The 22,370-nt window shown below is 39.2% G+C and overlaps 1 protein-coding gene and 1 pseudogene across 1 annotated transcript; both read right to left on the bottom strand.

Annotated features, from left to right (window-relative positions):
* Window positions 1-213: 213 nt before the first annotated feature.
* On the bottom strand, window positions 214-8,921 carry LOC139317057 (stromelysin-1-like). The gene is made up of 10 exons (XM_070943974.1): window positions 8,817-8,921; window positions 8,146-8,390; window positions 6,446-6,594; window positions 6,247-6,366; window positions 5,319-5,480; window positions 4,701-4,851; window positions 4,103-4,236; window positions 3,109-3,268; window positions 782-885; window positions 214-429 (listed from the first exon to the last, which is right to left on the bottom strand). The coding sequence occupies exons 1-10, from the start codon at window positions 8,919-8,921 to the stop codon at window positions 326-328; spliced, it is 1,434 nt and encodes a 477-aa protein (XP_070800075.1). The 3' UTR covers window positions 214-325.
* On the bottom strand, window positions 2,008-2,132 carry LOC139317299 (U2 spliceosomal RNA; annotated as a pseudogene).
* Window positions 8,922-22,370: the final 13,449 nt, after the last annotated feature.

Genomic DNA, 22,370 nt, shown 5'->3' with positions numbered 1-22,370 from the left:
AGTACATAGAGCTCAAATGAGAAAAAATTCTTCCCAATGTGGTAGGACAATGCCAAACAGCTTGGCTTTCCAAGAAAGAAATCAACCACGGTGATTTTATTGAGAAACACATTTTAATAACATAAACTTTAACAAATAATACATTATAATAAGTTACATTAAATTAAATTCAGTCTTGAAATTCTCCCTTATGAAAACATAATGATGGTGTTTTTATGGCTCAAAAGAGAGTATACACCATTAACTGACAAACATCAGCTAAAGCTTGAGAGCTAGGATGAATGGATTCCACAGTTCTTGGCTCCTTTGTCTTCATCTTGCCATATCACTGGCAACCCAGCCAGCTATTACTCTTCTTTATGCCCAGAAATCTCTTGGTTGCAGAGTCAAATTCATACTGCTTTGGACCACTGAATAAATAGAAGTGTCCTAAAAGAGTAAACAAGATAGGTAATTAAACAAGTGCAGCTGATTCCTAGCTATTTATGAAGTTTTCATCTGTCTTGTTTCCCTTTCAGTTTTGAAGGAATCTTACTAGCATCCCTAAAATATATGCAAAATAAATAATTAGAATGAAGAACTGGCCATTTCACAGTGATTCATTTTTCTAACGTACAGTATCCCCTTTTCAGAATGAGTGTTGCACCTGGAAAGGTGTGTGCTCTCCATAAACTTTATGTTGGGCCAACCTAACTTTATGTTACCCATCTGAAATTTAGTTGATTTTGATTGGTCCATTCTGAATTCTGAATGGACAACAGATTTTGATTAATGATCTTACCATTATCTATAAAAGCAGCATCCACCTTGGAGCGAATGTTATGGAAGTCTGCTGTTATTTTTCTTGGATATCCTTGCTCCATGGAGTTCTTTTCATCATCATATCTAAAGGAGGAGGAGGAGGAGTGGGGGGAAGAAGAATGATTTAGAAATTCAAATTGCTTCAAGAATCCGTATAACTTTCTCTATTGGTATCACAAGCTAGCATGCTTGTTAGCTTTGTTTTACTTCTAGACTCAAAGGTTGCATAACATTTGGTTTAATGGTCAAGTCTACTTTTAGCTACAGAAATTCATGAAGTGATTTTGAATTATTCTGTTTCTCATCCTGACCTATCCCACAGAACAGTTGCTGCTGAAGAAAACGGAGGAGAGTGTTATTTATGCTGTCTTGAGCTTCTGGTGGATAGGTAAAATATTTTATTTATTTATTTTATTTTTATTTATTTAGTACGTCAAACATGTTTAAGATAACAGATATAAGTATACACATGATTATGAATACAGGAAATGGATACAAATAAAATATATATCTAATGACCGTAAAAATAATGACCTACATAAATGTTCATTGTCATGTGGTTTTTTTTGAGGCATTTAGATCATTGTCATATGAACAATGGTTAAGATTGGTTTTTAGCCTACTCAAGAGCTCTTACATTTGAAGGTCAGTGTGTCCAATGAGATGATTTCTCTCTGTCCCTTTCCTTAGTCTATAGTGAAGGTAAAACTTTCCTTGTTCACTTGTGTCTGATTCTAGGACATGGTGCTCATTTCCATTTCTTGGCTGAAGGAGCCAGCATTGTCCAAAGACATTTCTTGGTTGGGGGAGCCAGCACTAGTTATTTTCCTATAAGTGGTACCTATTAATCTACTCACATTTGCATGCTTTTGAACTGATATGTAAAATACATCAGAAATTGACCTGTGCCACAAGTTAGTTTTAATGAGCATCTAAGTTATTTATTTATTTATTTATTTATTAGTCCAATTTATATGTCGCCCTTCTCCCTAGACTCAGGGCGGCTTACAATGCATTATAGCAATAGCCTGCATACTTTTTTGTATATACCTGCTTATTAGGGCTTTCGGCTCCCCCTAAGCGATGTTGTTCTATACAAAGTTGGCTTATTGCCCCCACAGTCTGGGTCCTCAATTTTCCTACCTTGAAAGGATGGAAGGCTGAGTCAACCTTGAGCCTGGTGAGATTCGAACTTGCACTAATTGCAGGCAGTTGGCAGCTAAATGCTAGCACTTAACAGCACTTTAGTCTGCTGCACCACCAAGGCTCTTTTATTAAACTGATAAGAACAGATACTACACTTGATCTTAGCCAAAAGGCCAAGAAGCGATAAGTTATTATAGAGTGTTTGGTATAAGATTTATTGTATTGTTTATTTACAATAGTTTGTTATGTTTTTAATATCCATATATTGTTTTTACCCCTGTTTTAGATTATTTATTTATTTATTTATTTATTTATTTATTTATTTATTTATTTATTTATTTATTTATTTATTATATTTCTATACCGCCTTTCTCCCGTAGGACTCAAGGCGGTGTACAGTCAAGAAAAATATAGACACACAAACACCATAAAATTGCTAATTAAAATTGTTACTTAGTTTGGTCAATTAAATAAAACCCAGAATTAGATAACATTTAAAAAATCATTTGCATGTTTGTATGTTTAGCCCTGCCTGTTGGAACATCAGGGTCTTGAGGGCACGGCGGAAAGCACGGAGATCAGGGATATTCCGTATCTCCGGGGGCAGTTCATTCCAAAGGGTTGGAGCCCCCACAGAGAAGGCCCTCCCCCTGGGAGTCGCCAGTCGACATAATTTGACTGACGGTACCCTGAGTAGTCCCTCCCTGTGAGAATGAACTGGTCGGTGGGAGGCTATTGGTGGCAAAAGACGGTCTTGTAGGTACCCAGGTCCTAAGCCATGGAGCGCTTTAAAGGTGATAACTAACACCTTTTAGATTTTTATGTAATTTTTTTTTGTATTTTTTATGTTTTCATTTTTTATCCCACACTCCTTATGCTGGCCTTTGACTGTAATAAAGATTGATTTGAACTGATATATTATAAGAGCACAGTCTAAGGCACAAAACAAAAATGTAAGCTGAAAGTAATATAATGTTTTGTCTAAGGAGGTGTATCATAGCGTGTTCCACTTTGCTAGAAGATATTCTGTGAGGGTAAAATCCCAGTGGTGGAAGATAATTAAAATTATATCCAACCCAATATAACAAAGCAAGGCAAAGATGGTGCAGGTTGAGCATTTTAGGGTAAGACAAGATCATAAATGTAACATTTTTCCTTTACCTCCAATAACGGTCACCAGAAAAGAAGTATGTTTTCTTTGAATTACTGTCATAAGTTGCTGCATCAACTTTTTTAACAGTGTGTGGGAAGCCCAGACTCTGGATGTTCCTTGGGAAACCACGCTCTATAATATTTCCCCTGGAAGACCAATACTTTTGTCCTGTTAAACAAAAGATAACAAAATGTCTGTTAGAAGGAATGAAAAATTGGTTGGGGAGATGGGGCGTTCAATATTCCAAATTCAGAGAATGAGTTATATAGACATCCATGAGAGTTTGCAAAAGAGGACATTCCTTCAACTAGTAGAGATAGGAATGTGGAAACAGCATGAAGTTTACTGATCAATTCAACCCCCTACTTTTGGAAATAGTAATAAGAAAAATCAAACATAAATCTTATCCCAGCCCACTTTAGTGATGTCACTGCATTACTGCACTAAGGTTGTCTATCCTTGATCATTGACTGGGAGCCCAACAGATGCTACCTTAGGCTCCATGATTGAAGAAAGGTAGAATACAGATTTGGGGATATACTGGACACCCAAAATAATACATGAGGCAATACCAAGTCCATATTTAGCTCATTTTCTATTATCCATTTCTCCTTGGAACTGTTATTTGATATGTTTCTTAATGTCTTATTACTAAAGGCAGTCAAGAAACTGTACTCCTTTATACAAATTTCTGAGCAAGGAACTCCTTTTAGGGACAGTTCCAATTCCCACTCAAGGTCCCAGTTCAATCTTCAGGAAGTCCCAGTAGAGTTGGAAAACCTTTGGAGATCTGCTGCCAATGCCAGATTACAGAGATCAATAATATGATTCAATGTATGGTGGATTCTTATAGGGCTATGCTCCCTATCTAGCTATGTTTTCAGGGAAAATGGCCGCTTGCACAGTCCATCTTATCAGTGATCCTCCTTTCCTCCACATACTTTAAATTTGGAATATTCATTGTGTTTGCACTGAAAAGAGGAATCCAGTGGAATTATTTACCCTTAAAAAGAAAGATGATGTCCTTGTCTCTGTTTTCGTATGCAGCATCTATGCCACTGCTCAAAGCTGGCCAGAAAGCAGAAATGGGATCTTTCTCAATTGCACTTCGGAGGGGATTCTTTCGCCAGAAGAAACTACATTGACAGAGGAGAAAGAACTTGAGAAGGAATGTAATTCAGGGGCGGAACCTGCATTGACATTTGCAGAGAAAACTACTTGGGTGGGTGAGGATGGAATAACCACATACACGATGTAGTTATTATTATACATGCTGTAATTAATAATATGTCATGTAAGATTTCATGAAGCAAGTATATTATTATGGCATTTGCATGATAACATCAGGAATGTGTTGTCATTTATCATGTTATTAGACCAGGACTGTCAAACACTCGGCCCGCGGGCCAGATGCGTCACGCACTGGCCATGCCCCCAGTGAAGGGGGAAAATAGTCCCGATACATCATGTGATGCTGCCGTGTCGACATGAGTTTGACACCCCTGCATTAGACCCATATGTAAAAAATATAAAAGATTCTTCATTTAATCCCTGGCATCTGGGATAGAGAGATGGCTTCAGAATATTGCACTACATTTACCTGTCTTTGAAGAATATGGTTTCTCCTCTAAGCGAAGTCACAGCATCAAAAGTTTGGTCAGGGTGGCATGGTTCTGTTGATGGTACTTCTGTTGGGGCAGCTGTAGGGTTTTCCAATAAACTGTCATTATCATCATCATCTCCAGGGGCTCCTTGAAAAAGAGAAGAAATAAAAAACAAGTGGAATTTACAAACTTTTTCAAGAAAATTTCTGCCAGTTGACATGAAGGGGGAGGTAGACATCATATTATATATCTTTTCAATCACTTTCATGTGGTTAATAAATATTTGGCCTATATTCAGATGGTGTGGGACGGTTATGTTTAGATGTTAGTGATACAATATTCTCACATGTTTATCCTAATTTTGACAATGAATCTGGAAAATGTGATTTCTGATTTAGTTCTTAAGAAAAAAGGAGAGCTTTCATATTTTTTAGAAGCCGGTTGCTCTCTCGGTGGCCATGTCAAATAATATTCTGTATTTGAGCAGGATGGTTCATTAGAATGTAACATGAACAATAACATTGCATTTCAAAAATTGTGCATGTCTTTTTCATAGTCTTTCAAACCCACTCTGGACTATCAATCCGTTTCTTCAGCTGGGTGTCTCTACTCACCATAAAGGCTCTGGATGCCTGCAATATCATCACGGTGAAGTCTTAGGGCTTTGGGATCCATTGGTTCATAGATTGGAAACATCAGAGCCCCCAAATCATTGGAATGTTGAAGCCCTAATGAGTGGCCAAACTCATGGGCAGCTACCAGAAAAAGGTTGGATCCTAGAATGGAAAAGGAGGATCTCTTATGAAATTGATACTTACCGTAACAAACAAACATCAATTCATTCAGGAGATATTTAGGATAGATAGATCGATAGATCGATAGATAGATAGATCGATAGATAGATGTGAGAGAGAGAGAGAGGGAGGGAGAGAGAGAGAGAGGGAGGGAGAGAGAGAGAGATAAAATATAGATATAGATGGTACTTTTGTTTCCCAATTGCTTATTTGTACCCCATGACTATCATTAAGTGTTGTACCTTATGATTCTTGATGAACGTATCTTTTCTTTTATGTACACTGAGCGCATATGCACCAAGACAATTTTGTCCAATCACACTTGGCCAATACAAAATTCTATTCTATTTTATTTTTCAAGGGGAGTACTCAAGTGTAACTGTTTTAAATTGGATTCCTGAGCAAAGTAGCCGGGTGGACTTCATGATCCACATAGAACTTTCCAACTCTAGGATTCTAGGACCTTAATAAGTTTTGTTTTTCCTTAGTGAATTACAAAAAATGGGGAGGGAATTGCTATCCTACAATATAATGCTAGTGAGCTCTGTTCATCTTTATCTATCTATCTATCTATCTATCTATCTATCTATCTATCCATCCATCCATCCATCCATCCATCCATCCATCCATCCTTCCATCTATCCATATGTCTATTAAATGTATATAGCCACCCATCTCACCAAAAGCCACTCTGTGTTTCAATTTTTCAGACACATGCAAACATTTAAAAGTTTAAAAGGAAAGATACCTTTCAAATCCTTTGCCCAGAATTCATCTTCATCAAAATGAGCATCTCCACCAAAAGCAGGTGAAAAGGCATGGGCCAAAGTTCCACCTGGTCCATCAAAAGGAAAAGCATCTCCGTGTGCTAAGAAAATAAAGACATATTTTAAGCCTCTGAGTGTGACATTCAGGATACTTTACCTACTCTATGGTCATTTACTTACTTCCATTAACAAAAGAGATTTCAATGTCGGCAGGTTTCCCATAAACCCTGGTGAAGGTCAAGGGAGTCACATCACTCCACACTTTCCAAGCTTTCTCAATTGCGTAGTCTACATAACGGGATTCCATGTCAGGGGTATAGTTTAGAATCCTGTGAAAAGGTAATAAATGAATGTAAAGAAGGTTCCTTACCAAGCATGAGGAGACAACTTTTTAATATGTTTTAGTGTGGTTCAGAAGTGTTGCTTCTAAATGAATACCAGTGGGACATAGCACAAATAGACAATGTGCTCAGGGGTGGGTTCTAAAATTTTTTACTACTGGTTCTGTGGGCGTGGCTTATTTTGTGAGCATGGTTTGATGGTCATGTGACAATTCTTTAGGATTTAGCAGAGTTACTGGTCTACCAGGTTTTTAACTGCTTGCAGAGCTGTACTGGTTTACCCATTTGTTTTTGGAGCGTCCCAGTCTACCCATTTGTTCTTGGAGTGTCCTTGTCTACCCATTTGTTCTTGGAGCATCCTGGTCTACCCATTTGTTTTTGGAGTGTCCTGGTCTACCCATTTGTTCTTGGAGCGTCCCGGTCTACCCATTTGTTTTTCGAGCGCACTGGTCTACCACCACACTGCCTTTTAACACTGATCACCTGTAGGGTGGCCCTTTGAAGCCCCATGGCAAGAGTTTAAACAGTTTTTCTCCTTCTAGTTGATCAGCTGGGACTTGGGAGTCAGCAAATAGATTGGAGGCAGGGCCAAATAAAATATAAGAATAACGCGGGCAGGGCGGGAGGGCCCAGCTCCCAAACAAAGAGAACCGGTTCAGTGATGTCATATTGTCTCCGCTACTGGCTCGGCCGAACCGGGCCGAATCAGGAGGAACCCACCACTGAATGTGCTATAAAACATATTCAAATACCTCTAGTATGGATTTACAGAAGAAGATCAAATACGGTGAACTAGCCATCCTGCAGGAAAAACCATTACTAATATGACCAATAAATCTTGAAGGATCACATAATCATGGTATGAAGAGGCTTGCAAATAAGACTTCAAGCAGTAGGATAAAGTGGGAAGTGCCCTTGCTTGGGGTTGTAACCTGCCACCCACGGACCTTCCGAGGTATTTCATTCTACCCTGTTTCCCTGAAAATAAGACATCCCCTGAGCCCAATTGGGCTTTTGAACGCATGTGCTAAAATAAGCCTCCCCCCAAAAATAAGCCCTACCCAAAAATATTTAAACGCAGAGCTGGAAATCAGATAAGATGACAAGAGGAGCCCCATCTTGTTCCACCTGCCCCAAAATAATGAGACCTCCCCGAAAATAAGGCCAAGTGCTTATTTCGGGGTTAAAAAATATAAGACAGGGTCTTATTTTTTGGGGGGAATGGTATTTCTCTTCTACTTTTATTTTTTGTTTCCTGAATAATTTTATCTGAACTTGGCAGTAGAGTAGAAAAGTTAAAAATGGTGGGATTTTATGCCATCTTCATTTGCTGTCAAGTATTGGGCTTATTCACTAATAATATTTTACACCTATCTGTATCCTTCAATAGAATTCTATTCTTGCTAAAAAGCCAGGAGCTGTAATATACAAAAGCTGCCGTGTTAACTCTTATAGTGTCTAAGATACTATAAAACTCTCTGTGGTCTTAATGCTTTTCAAGTGGCATTTTAAATTCAAGAAAAGTCTTTCACTTCTTACCTGTATGTCAGTTCTTTCTTTGCCCATTTAGGTGAACCAGGAAAAATGTTGTATTCTCCTATGTCAGCAATGCCACACCTGGGTTTTTTAATAGCATCCAAAGTGCTCACATCCAATTTGCCAGTCACTTTCAACCCCAAGAAATCCTGCATCTGCCGTATTTTTTCTGGAGCAATGCCATTCTTGGCTTTGCTTTTTATCACAGGTGTTGAATCTGATTCAGGATAATAATGCTGTATGTATTTCTGAAATAGAATTAAATTGATTAGATTATTTTTTCCTTGTGTGCCGTTTTCCTATTTCAGAATGACCTGAACCTTTGTTGTAAGCAATAACAATAATTATAAACTGCAAAATTCTCCAATCTGTTACCTTTAGATGACAAGAAGGACAATTCATAATGCCTAGATAGCATAACCATCAAGTAAGAAACATCAGTCTATCCAACATAGACATCAAGCTACAGAGAAGCTAGTCAGAATACAGATGCTCTAAGCTTATAATCATACACTGGTATAGAATATGAGATTTTCCAGATGTTGCTCAATTAAAATTCCCAACACTTCTCACCCTTAGTCATAGAGATTTGAATTACTAAGAGGTATAACTGAGCAACAGCTGGAGGACCAGAGGTTCTCCAACCTTATTTATGAACTACTATCAACCGTTACCTCAGCAAGTTCTCTGTCCTTTTTTGAAATTCTCTCAGTTTCCTGACCTATGGGCAAAGCCCAAGCAAGCGTTCCAAATAGTGCGAGTGTCAGCAGCAAATTCATTTTCAGCTTCACGTCTGTGTTCCAAATGGGAAGTCACAAAACTTTTCAGCTCCTGGAAGTGGATCTGTGGATGTAACGTAAGCGTTCCTCTATATATACTTTACGCCTGCTCCATAAAATCAACAGTAACATGACTCAGAGAATTAGAACTTGGCTGATTTGTCAAAGGCAGAAAATGATGCTTTAGAATGACACATTATATTGACTGAACAAACCTTATTGCGCAATTACAAACAAGGTAGCTGGGTTTTTTGTTTTTTTTTACCCCGGGGCTGAGGCTGTGTCCTTCATTAAAAAGATGAGTAAGAATCATTTCTTCTAATTAAATAACTTTAAGCTATTTGTTTTTTTTTTATTCCATGGTGGACTTTTATCTTCTGATAGAACTTTTGCTGATGACTTTTGTTTATTTTGTTTACATTGATTTATAGAATTGTTTGTGGCAATACCTCAAAGAAACATTGGCGTGTAAACATATTTTTTTTTTAAAAAGAAATAATGCGGCATCTAAAAATAAGAATGCTGCTCAGCAATATCTTCACTTTTAGAAGTGAAGTGTTAGTCAGGGGTGTCAAACTCCTTTGATGCCCTTTTGTTGAGGGCATCTGAATGAATCAGTGTTGTGTTTGACCATAGGGGGGCTGGGGGGGCGTGGCTACAGAGGGTGTGGCCAGCTCAACATCACTCATGTCGGGGGCACCTGTGGTGGCCTGAGCGCTCACACAGCCTTCCCAAGCTCCATTTTCACTAGCAGTGGCACCACAGGCTGGTCCTTCGCTGTTTCCAGGGCGGCCCTGTGGGCCAGATCTAAGCACCCCACAGGCCAAATCCGGCCTGTGGGCCTTGAGTTTGACCTCCCTGTGTTAGACCATTTTATTAGAAGCCCAGTAGAAACTGTTGGAATTTTCTGTTCTTAATTACCAATAAATCTGAAAGGCTAATAAATAAAGCTAATAAGTCTATGATTCCTGAAGCTCATTAGTATGGTTACAGTAGAAGGAGATAATGGGTATGACCTGTGATTGATACATGCCAATCTATCTAAAATCGAAGGATTATAAAACAATGATGTCCCCAGCAACACTATATGATGGCCAGACACCAAATCCATTGTGTGTACTTTACACACCATGGAAATATATGTGCTTCTTTGGTTTTTAGACGTTTCTCTCCTTGACCATGTCAGCAATGCCACAGTTCAGAAGTCAATGGGCACCATGCCAATGTCATAGAAAATAAGGGAGAAACACCTACAGTGGTACGTATGGCCATGTTCTACAAGCAGCACCCCACACTGTTGCTTGCATTGCCTTCCACTTTAAAATAAAGTGGTCCATTTGAAAAGCCAAAGCAAAGATGGCAAGATACAATAAATGCGGACATGAAAAATGCCTAGTTGGGCTGTGTTTGATTGTGTTAGATGATGCCTGTTGACCCAAAAAGCAGACCCTGCACCTGCATGAAAAATGTGATGATGATGACGACGACAATGATTGATGGTTAGTGGAACTCTAGAGACCTGTCTGCTGTCCCTACTTATTCAAAAGTTAGGCTAGTGTCACCAGGCCGGCCTGGCCTAATTTTCCCCCTCTTTTATAAAAGATTTTTAAAATTTTAAATATCTTTTAGTATTTATATATTCAATTTTAAATTGGTTTTAAAAGTTTGGGGTTTTAAATTTGTCAGGGCCAAAATTATTTAATTTGATTTTATTCTATTTTTTAAATTTTGTATTGCATGTGTTTTTATTGTTTGGCTGTGCACCGCCCTGAGTCCTTCGGGAGTAGGGCGGTATAGAAATCTAATAAATAAATAAATAAATAAATAAATAAATAAATAAATAAATAAATAAATAAATAAATAAATAAATAAATAAGTGTCATTTCTCTGCTGCTGAGTAATTATAGTAAAGTCATAAACGGAACACAAATTTTGATCAGCGTTAGACTTCCTTTCTTCTTCAGCGATCCTCATCAAGATTGAAAACTCCTACATTAGGTATTTTTTCCCTTTTACTTCTCCAAAAGCCACTTTCTCCATAACTTTTGAAGCAACTAGAGGGACAGCTCCTCTGCCTAAGGGCCTCTTCTTCAAAATACAAGATATGTACAGATATGGAGAAGCTGAAGCCTTGTATTATTTATTTGTATATTTGTTAGCCATACAGGAGGAAGAAGATGAGTTGGATATGTTCACTGCCTTGAGTAATTGATAAAAATAATAAAGGGAGGAAATGAATGAATGAATGAATGAATGAATATGTAAATAAATAAATTTGTATGCAATGTAGACCAAGTGAAAAATAGTGCAAAGCTGAAAATAAAATCAGATGCTACCCTAAATTTGAATTGCTGTGTCTGAATGTCTTACAGGAAAGAACTGTCTTCAGGATTTCCTGAAGGACAGAAAAATGGAGGCAACATGAATTCAAAGGTAATCCTGTTCCAAAGTGAGGGGGATGCTAATGAGAATTTCATTCTCTGGATCTCACCCCTATGATCTATCATGAATGGGCATCTTCCAAGACCGAGTGGCTGTGGCTGCCGGCGTCCCGATATAGTCAGCTGGTGCCATCGCTGACTATTGGGGGTGAATCTTTGCCCCCCACAGAGAGGGCTCGCAATCTCGGCGTCCTCCTGGACACACAGCTGTCTTTAGAAGAGCATATGACAGCCGTGGCCAAGGGGGCTTTTTATCAGGTTCGCCTGATTCGCCAGTTGCAGCCCTTTCTGGACCGGGATGCCTTGCGCATGGTCACTCACTCCCTTGTCACCTCCCGGCTGGACTATTGTAATGCTCTCTACATGGGGCTCCCCTTGAAGAGCACTCGGAGGCTCCAGCTGGTCCAGAATGCGGCCACGTGGGTGGTTATGGGCGCAACCTGTTGTGCCCATGTGACACCCCTCCTGCGCGAGCTGCACTGGCTCCCAGTGGTCTTCTGGGTGCGATTCAAGGTGTTGGTCACCACCTTTAAAGTGCTCAATGGCATAGGACCCGGGTACCTTCGAGACCGACTTCTGCCACAAGCAGCCTCCCACCGGCCAGTTCGTTCCCACAGAAAGAGTCTCCTCAGGGTGCCATCAGCCAAGTTATGTCAGCTGGTGACACCCAGGGGGAGGGCCTTCTCTGTGGGAGCCCCTGCCCTGTGGAATGAACTGCCCCCGGAAATGCGCAAGATCTCCGACCTCCGTGTATTTCGCTGTGCCCTCAAGACCCTGCTGTTCCGCCAAGCCGGGCTATCAATTTAATGATTTTTAAATTGGGTTTTAAATTTTTGGGGTTTTAAATTTCAGCTGAATTATATAATAATTTTAATTATTTTTAACTGATGTTTGTCTTTGTGTTTTTTAATAGGCTATACACCACCCTGAGTCCTTCGGGAGAAGGGCGGTATAGAAATAAAATTATTTATTTATTTTATTTATTTATCTTCTACATGCTATCTCTGATCGATTATATAGGTTAGCACAGGGGTATCAAACTCAAGGCCTGGGCCCAAATCTGGCCCACAGGGTGCTTAGATCTGGCCCATGGGGCCACCCTGGAAACAGCAAAGGACCGGCCCATTCTCCCAGTGAAAACAGAACTCAAGAGGGCCATGCCCTCTTGAGCTCCGTTTTTGCTGGCACAGGATTGCAGGAGGCTGTGGCAGCCAAAAATGGAGTTTGGGAGACTGTTTTCGCTGGCAGAGTGCTCAGGCCACCACAGGCGCCCCCAACATGAGTGATGTCAAGCTGGCCATGCCCACCCCAGCACCTCGAGGTCAAACACAACCCTGATGTGGCCCTCAATGAAATGGAGTTTGACACCCCTGGGTTAGCAGATGCTATCTCAAGCAGCAGAAATAACATGGCCTAATAGCTTGAGCTGGGCTTGGAAACTTTCTAGCAACCACTGCAGGTCCCACAATAACTATATTATTCTGAGACGCCTGTTAAACTTACCAGTTAGACTGAATAGGAAACACAACTAGATAAGCTAACTCTCCTTTATTGTAATGATACATCAACTGGGGGGGGGTACCTCACGATGGCTCAGTGGTTAAAGATGCTGAGCTTGTCAGCTGGAGAGCTGACAGCCAAGGTTTGAGACCCGAGCTCTGTACAATGGGGTGAGTCCCTGTTCCTTGCTCCAGCTCCTGCCCACCTGGCAGTTTGAAAGTAGGCAAATGCAAGTAGATAAATAGTACCACTTCAGTACCGCTCTGTACAATGGGGTGAGTCCCTGTTCCTTGCTCCAGCTCCTGCCCACCTGGCAGTTCGAAAGTAGGCAAACGCAAGTAGATAAATAGTACCACTTCAGTGGGAAAGTAACAGCGTTCTGTGCACTTTGACATATTGTCATGCTGGCGACATGACCACAGAAATTGTGTTTCTGGCTCCCTTGGCCAAGAAATGGAGATGAGCACCATGCCCTAGAGCATAGGTGTCAAACTCATTGCCATCACATGACGTTTTGTGACAGTTTTCCCCTTCATGGAGCTGGGGTAGGTATGGCCTGCATGTGATGCATCTGGCCCATGGAGTGCCAGTTTGACACCCCTGCCCTAGAGCCAGACACAATTGAAAAGGGAAATCGTTACTTTTTACATTAATAGAACCTTGCAAATCTGAAAATACAATTCCCCCAACCATCTCCTTAACAGCTCAAGAATTTAGGGAGGGTCTTATGCAGGTGTTCGTTATGCTGTCTCTTATCTGACTGCTCCCTAGGCAGCATCTCTTCCTCCCAAGGTCACTTCCGCATACCGTTACAAAAACAGAGTTATTGATCAGCAAGAGCATAGCTTTATGTTTTGCTAGAGGCACTTTCTGAATTATCTTTAATAGTAGCCCCATATAAAGCAGATTACAGTACTTTAAATGAACAATGGCAACAGCATGATTCACCAGCATCTTCAGTTCATGAAGGGTTATAACTGATTGACCTGTTGAAGCTAGTCAAAGGCTCTTGTAGACGTGGCTTCTCCCTTATCTTGATCCAACTGGAAACTATTGTGTGGGTGTCTCTGCGTATGTATACAAAATAAAATTTCAATCCGATTTATGCAGCAACAAATCAACACATTTAAAAAGTGATTCAGTGATGCCCCTCAGGCAATGTATCACAACCTTTCAGCTACTTCTACACAGACATACAGTCAGATACAAATGAATGAATAAAAAACATGCAGAAACGTCCACACGTAAGTCTCACTGTTTATTTTGAGCATAACTGTGGCTTTATACCATATTTCACGCATAAAAGTGTGTAAACACAGGCTTGTCTGTTCAGGAACTGATTCACAAAATTCCCTTTCTGATGTCTCAGTGCTGAAATCTTTATGGGCTAAAAAGCTATCATTTCTCTTTAGGGCATACTTGTATTTTGAAAGTGGACTAGACAAACCATTTAAACTTTATTAGATAATGCAGGGGCAGAAGGGAAGGCTTTGTGTCTTGTCCTATCAATAAATTAGTGATATTAGTCCATAGCAAGCAATGTAGGACCAATGTAGGAATTTTGTTGCTACATCTTAAGATATAGCAACTTTGAAAACGTATTCAGATTTGTTTAGAAACATACTAGAAACTTTCTGCTACTCCTTCTCATTTAAAGGAAGCATCTTAGCCTCACATCTGAACTTGGCAAGAAAAGTAGATGGTGATGCTACACTACTTACTCAATCAAAACAAAGCAATACAATTGAGTCCGGTCAGTGTTTATAGTGAATGAATGAGACATGCAATGGAAATTAACGAAAGGAAGGAGCGTTGGAAATTCCATGAGCCAGAAATAGGGTTTTCATTTAACAAGGATTTCTCCCGAAATTGGGAAACTCATTTGGCAAAAAAATAATAATAAGTAAATAAATGACAAATGACTTGTGGATCTTTTGGCCAAATACATTTCTGCTTGATTCTTGAATCTCTTCTCCTTTGAATTGTGGTCTTCCTGCTGTTGCAATTTATATTTTGATGATTATGCTGGGTTTTGTAGACTATCTGAAGAATACAATCAAGTCCATTAATTCAATAATCTTCCTGAATTGACTACCCTTTGGCAATAAATAACTAAAAAGAAAAATTCCCACTTTTTTTACTCCATATTTTTACTCTTTGTTCATAATATACATATATTTTAGAACAGTGTTAACAACGTTAACACAGTACATTAATGGCGTGTTGGAGTAATAGAGTTAGGAAAGAAATAGCATTCTGTATTTGTAGACCTTATCTGTATACCACACTAAATTTGGGATCTGCTTTTTGTCATTTGCTTCTGCTATCATTTTGGGATTGCATTTTTCTTCCGGCTGAGTTACTGATTGTCAGCTGAAGACAAGAACCTGCTAGAAGGAAGGAATGTTTTGCTATCTGACAGAAGATAAGGTTCTTCTTGAATAGAGAATCTGTGCTTAATTTCATTTTTGGATCAGACCTCATGAAGGCCTAACCCTAGCTGTCCAACTGTCCAATTGTTTACATTGGCATCCTTCAGTCTCAAAAAGACTATGATATCGTGCTCTGGAAAGAGGTCCTAAAACAGCATCTAATGTGACTAAAAAAGCCAATTTGAGAGTAGCAATCCCTTCCACACTGAGAAAGGTAGTGTAGTGACAGTACACTAGGTAGTATAGTAGTGTAGAAGGTAGAAGTAGTGTAGAAGTAGTGTAGTGTAGAAGGTAGTGTAGTGACAACTGTAGTGACAGTTCAAAGTTACAATGTCACTGAAAAAAGTGACTTATGACCATTTTCACACTTCACACAGGTTGCAACATCCCTATGGGCATGTGATTCGGACGCTTGACAACTGACTCGTATTTATGACGGTTGCAGTGCCCCAGGGTCATGTGATCACCTTTTGTGACCTTCTGACAAGCAATATCAACGGGGAAGCCAGAGTCACTTAACAACCATGTTACTAACTCAACAACTGCAATGATTCACTTAACAACTGTGACAAGAAAGGTCCTAAAATAACAAATGTTTCACTTGGCAACAGAAATTTTGAGTTCAATTGTGGTCGTAAGATGAATTTGAAATATTTTCCTGAGGTAAGATTTCTTGAAGATGAGATTCCGATATACATAAAGGATATTAGGTTGCAATTCTGGCATAGATGCTGCTGAAATATAGCCAATTCTATTTTATAGGCAAGATGTCATTAAGGTAAAGGCAAAGGTTCCCCTCGCACATATGTGCTAGTTTTTCCTGACTCTAGGGGACAGTGCTCATCTCCATTTCAAAGCCGAAGAGCCAGCGCTGTCCGAAGACGTCTCTGTGGTCATGTGGCCGGCATGACTAAACACCAAAGGCACACGGAATGCTGTTACCTTCCCACCAAAAGTGGTCCCTATTTTTCTACTTGCATTTTTTACGTGCTTTTGAACTGGTAGGTTGGCAGAAGCTGGGACAAGTAATGGGAGCTCACCCTGTTATGCGGCACTACAGATTCGAACTGCTGAACTGCCGACCTTTCGATCGACAAGCTCAGCATATTAGCCACTGAGCCATTGCGTCCCGTCATTGATGTCATTTTTTATGTCAAAAGATGTCATTCCACACACATAATTATGTGTTTGACGTATATAAAAATTTCATGTCTCGCAGAAATCTGGGTGCATATATTGTTGATATGATTCAGATGGGTCTCAGTGATCATGCATTGGGAAATATTTTCATTGCTTTTCAGAACAGGAACTAAGCCTTCATGCTGAGATTTAATCCTGAAACATGAAGCCATAAATCCTTATGGAGAGTCCATGGCCACAAGCAGATAGGGGTACCCAAGGGAGAGGATTGTGATAAATGAAAAGTGCAACTTCCAGGCAATCTTGGAGTCTGGACTTTCTCAAAATAAAAATGTGTGCATCAGTTTTGTGGAAGAGGACATACTGGAGAATATGATATTTTACTTATATATTAGGTGAGGGGCTATATAACATCCAACTCCGAATACTGTAAATATAAATCAAAATTAACCATAAAAGTATAGAAACTTCATGTGCCATGAAACCATCTTTATATTCACATATACTGTGTGCTAGCCAGAACATTTTAGAAGATCAGTAAATGTTAAAAGTGTGAATTAAGGATTGATATTAAGGAATAAGTATATTGTTATACTTAAACAATAAGTGTATTGTTTATGAAACTAAAGTAAAAAAAAAAGGAAGAATGTAATAAATCTGAATGAAGACAGCCCGATCTTATGGAGTGGATTTATTTTTTATTTTTAATTTATTTAGTTTATCAAACATGTATAAGATAACAGGTATAAGTATAAACATGGACATGAGCACAGGTAATGAGTACAAAAAAAGGGACAGTGGGACAGGGATGGTAGGCATGCTAATGCCTTTATGCACCCCCCCTCCTTAAAGACCTCTTAGGAATGGGGTGAGGTCCACGGTAGACAGTTTAAGGTTGAAGCTATGGGGGCTTGAGGATGTAACAATGGAGCATTCCAGGCATTGACAACTCTGTTGCTAAAGTCGTATTTTCTACAATCAAGTTTAGAGCGGCTTACCTTGAGTTTGTATCTATTGTTTGCCTGTGTATTATTGTGGTTGACACTGAAGTAGTTGTTGACAGGTAGGACATTGTAGCAGACAATTTTGTCTACTATACTTAGGTCAGACCGTAGGCGACGTAGTTCCAGGTTGTCCAAGCCCAAAATTTCAAGCTTGGTGGCATAAGGTATTCTATTGTCAGCAGAGGAATGGAGTACCCTTCTCGTGAAATACTTCTAGACCCGCTCAATTGTATTAATGTCCAATATACAGTGTGGATTCCAGGCAGACGAGCTGTATTTGAGAATTGGTCTGGCAAAGGTTTTGTATGCCCTAGTTTGCAGTTCAATGTTACCAAAGAAGAAGCTTCACAAAATTAGGTTAACAACTTTTAATGCTTTTTTGGTGATGCTGTCACAGTGAGCTCTGGGGCTTAGAATGAATGCCTGCATGGAAGTAAAGTTGTAGGTTTCATTATAAATAAAAAAGCTAAAAGGCATCTCAGAAAGCATGATGTAATGTCAACTAGTGCTATCAATTTGTATGAAATACGAATTCATAGGTTGATGTTGTGCACCATGCTGCAGTGAATTAGTGCTCATGAAGAATCAGATATGAATTTTGGGACAAATTGCACCATGTTTTAAATTAATGGGATTGAGGGGGGAAAGTTTTATGAAGTAAAGAGATTGGTGGGACGAAGAAGCTAGAAAACAGAAATGCTATTGGCAGTGGTGGAATTCAGCCAGTTTGCACCACTTCGGGAGAACCGGTTGTTAACTTTCTGAGCAGTTTGGAAAACTGGTTGTTGGAAAAAATCATTAGGGCAGAGAAGCGGTTGTTAGATTACTTGAATCCCATCACTGGCTATTGGGCCATTTGAAGGGAAATGCATGAGAATGGTGAGTGCCTGCTTAGAAAAAAAAAATAAGCATAGATATAGGATTTAAGCCTATGTCTCTATCCATGCATATGGCAGAGAAATGAATATAAATTTAAAAACATTTGCTTTGACAGTTTGTGGTTTGGGAAAAAAAATGAAAGAATTAGGGAAGGATACAGTAGCGATGAGAGATAGTGCCAAGAATTAATCCTGTGAAAATAAAACAGACAAGAAACAATAATTGAAGCAAAAAGAAGAGAACAAAATAAAATGACTGCAGGCAAATATGGTATGTGAAAAAGTATTAGAAGACAGATTAATCTCCCTAAATAATAAATACAAAATGGTTATCAGAAAGTGGATGTGGAATTTGTTTGCAGAGTGAAAAAATTATTAAGAGTCGCGATGGCACAGTGGTTAGAATGTAGTACTGCAGGCTACTTCTGCTGACTGCCGGCTGCCTGCAATTTGGCAGTTTGAATCTCACCAGGCAGATGGTTGACTCAGCCTTCCATCTTTCCGAGGTCGGTAAAATGAGGACCCAGATTGTTGACCCTGGGCAATATGCTGACTCTCTAAACTGCTTAGAGAGGGCTGTAAAGCACTGTGAAATGGTATATAATTGCTATTATAAAATGATGCAAATTGCATGGAGTATGTATGTATATATATATATATATATATATATATATACATACATAAGCCAAGCCAATAAACACATACTGGGACTCCCAACCAATCAGAATGAAAAGGTGGAGCCATCCCAGACTACCAGCACCAGATTTGAAATAGTAACTGCAGTTACTGCAAAAGACTCCTCACATAAGCCTGATGATGGCAGATGAGATTCTGTCGAAACGTCGCTTCTACCCTTTTAGGGATATATCCACAATTACACGGGAAGAAACCCGAAATATTAACTATACACACACACACACACACACACACACACACACACACACACACACACACATGTAATGGCTCAGTGATTAAAGATGTTGAGCTTGTCTGCTGGAAAACTGACAGACTGGGTTCAAGACCGAAGCACTACACAACAGGGTGAGTTTCCATTACTTGTCCCAGCTCCTGCCCACTTAGCAATTAGAAAGCATGCAAATGCAAGTAGATAAATAGGTACCACTTCGGTGGGTAGGTAACAGTGTTCTCTATGCCTTGGCATATAGTCATGCTGGCCACATGACTATAGAGGCATTTTGGATAACCCTGGTTCCCTTGGCTAAGAAACAGAGGTAAGCACTGCCCGCTAGAGTCAGACACTACTGCATAGCGAAAACCTTTAACTTTTTTCTTTTCTTTTTTCTTTTTATGCTAATATGAAGATGAAAAAATGATGTTTGGTAGAATGACGTCTGAGTAAAATTGTAGATGAGAAAAATTATATAGGAGACAGTTATATATTATATCACGTATAATATCTATGAAGAGAAAAAGACAATTTTAGAAGATTATAGCCAAAAAAATAAAAATAAAAATAAAAATAAAAATAAAAATAAAAATAAAAATAAAAATAAGGAACACTGAAAAGCTAGGATCCACATTTATTGCCAATGACTCCAACAATTAACTCTGGCTTACCTAACTAAACTTGAAATACCTAATAGAAAGGCCTTTACTCAGGCACAATGTCATACACTTCACTTAGCTGTCCTTGAGGGCCAATACAGAAAGATTCCTTATCCAGAGAGATAAGACCCCTGTGACTCTAGACTCTAGACCCGTGATGGCAAACCTATGGCACACATGCTGGAGGTGGTACGCAAAGCCATCTTTCTGGGCACGCGAGCTGTCGCCCAACTCACCTGCAGCTGCGTATGCGCTTGTGCCCCAACTGGTGTTTGGGCCTTTGGTTCACATGTGCACAATTCAGGGGACCCAGTTGGTCTTCGGGGCTCTCCTGTAAATGCAGGTGCATTTGCGCATGCACATGAGACTACTTTCATACAGTGTGCACATGCGTAGATGGCGTTGGCGATGTGTATTGCTTGTGTGAAAACTGTGCATGGGGGAGCTGCATGAAACCTGTGCGCATGCGCAGATGGTGTGATTGTGTGCGCAGTGCATGGGGAGCCACATGAAAGCTACACGCATGCGCAGATGATGTGGTTGCACGCACAGTACATGGGGGCATGCATGAAAGCCAGGCGCATGCGCAGATAGCACACACATGTGCGAAGCATGCGAAGTGCATACCTGTTTGGCAGTCGGTGAGTAAAAGGTTCACCACCACTACTCTAGACAATGAAGCATGTGCTTCTCCTTTTCCTGTAGAACAGAGGCATTTTATCTCACCATTATTGCATAAATACCCAGGGCACATAAGATACCTCTATACCGGCCTATTGTTTTCTGATACCAACCCTACTACTACTAATATATTACATTATTAGGTTTTATATGCTCAAAATTCATTAAATTCATTATATGATGGCCAATATTATAAGTTAGATTTAATTTATAGGACCTGGTGGCTCAGCAGACACCAGCTGTCTGCAATTAATTGTAAGTTCGAATCTCACCAGATTCAAGATTGACTCAGCCTTCCATCCTTTCTAAGGTGGGTAAATTGAGGACCCAGTTTGTGGGGGCAATAAGCTGACTTTGTATAAATATACAAAAGTATGAAGGTATTGCTTAACACATTGTAAGCCACCCTGAGTCTCCGGAGAAGGGCGGCATATAAATCAAATTAAAAAAATAATAATGACCACCTGATATCAGGCATAGGATACCAGGAACCAGGACAGGGTTCAAAAGTATTACTGGTATATTCCATGTTACCGATAGACAAGAACCTGATCTACTAACAGTCAAGGCAACTTGTTTGCAGATAAGAGTCAATGGACCGGGGTGGGGTGGGGAGCCTGGATGTAGGTCTCTTATGGGGGCATAGGGACCAGACTGATGATGCATTTGATCCTGTCCTCAGGTTTAGCCTGCTCATCTCCTACCTAATTTGCCATACTAGAGTGCTTTGTATCTTGAGAAATGTAGTCTTTCACATATTAACCTTATATGATCCCTTATATCCAGCTAATGCTGCTACACCTTCTTTTAGATTTTTGGTTTTTATATATACTTTTAGTTTTTAATTCTGATATCTTCTAGATTTTTATCATTCTTTCTTAGGTTTAAGTGTTTATTTTGTACTCTTAATGTATTCTTTATGCATTTTAAATGAGTGTATACCACCTTTTGTGTGTTTGTTTATAACCATGATGTGGATTTGATTTGAAGAAGACTTAAAATAAAAACACAAAACAATATTGATGCCTATGAGAAATTGTTTGGGGGGGCAGGTAAAAGGCTAAACAAGAAGCCTCCAGCAGAGTGAATATAATTAGGAATTGTCAGGTTCCAAAAGTCAAGAATTACATGCGATTCTTCTAAGCAGATTTCTTTATTGTTCCTCACTCAGAGACAGAATCTTGCCAAACTAAAGCATGTTAACAGCCTCCATAAATCATATACTCTGGAAACTATTAGGGTAGAATTGTCTTCACCCTATTTCTCTCACACAAACTATCTGAACTGACTTGTCTCTTCTCCTCTGGAATCACCGCCTTACACCTGGGAACTTGAACTGCATTCCATCACAGGAATAAAAGAAATGAAATTATTTGGGATAAAACTGAAGTGAGGGACTATTATAAGGGCTATTTCAAATTTATGTGGGAGCAATTATAATATGTCAGAGTGGAAGCTAAATGCTAAAAAAATAATATTCAAGAAAAATTAATGAAAATTGCTGTGGAAATTTGAAAAAATATGCTAATATTATAACTGGAGAAATGTTATAATATGCATAGATGAAGTTTGTTCAAATTCATAACCCAATCAAATCTTCTTAAAACTGAATCAACCATTCCAAACTTTGCAAAATATTCATATTTACCAATAAATATATTTATATAAAACCACATAATAGATATATAGATGTAAACATATTTATATTTGAAAAATTGGAGTGATGGTATATTTATATTTTGTATATTTTGTATAAACAAAATTAAATGTTTCTTATTTTATTATGAGAAGGGACATCATTAAGGCC

Source organism: Pituophis catenifer, unplaced genomic scaffold (genome assembly GCF_029215685.1).
Source record: "Pituophis catenifer annectens isolate HBS135680 unplaced genomic scaffold, rPitCat1.0.hap2 SCAF_4, whole genome shotgun sequence".
In the NCBI taxonomy this organism is placed as follows: domain Eukaryota; kingdom Metazoa; phylum Chordata; class Lepidosauria; order Squamata; family Colubridae; genus Pituophis; species Pituophis catenifer.
Note: the sequence above shows the minus strand (reverse complement) of the source record. Positions and strands in the feature narration are given on the sequence as shown.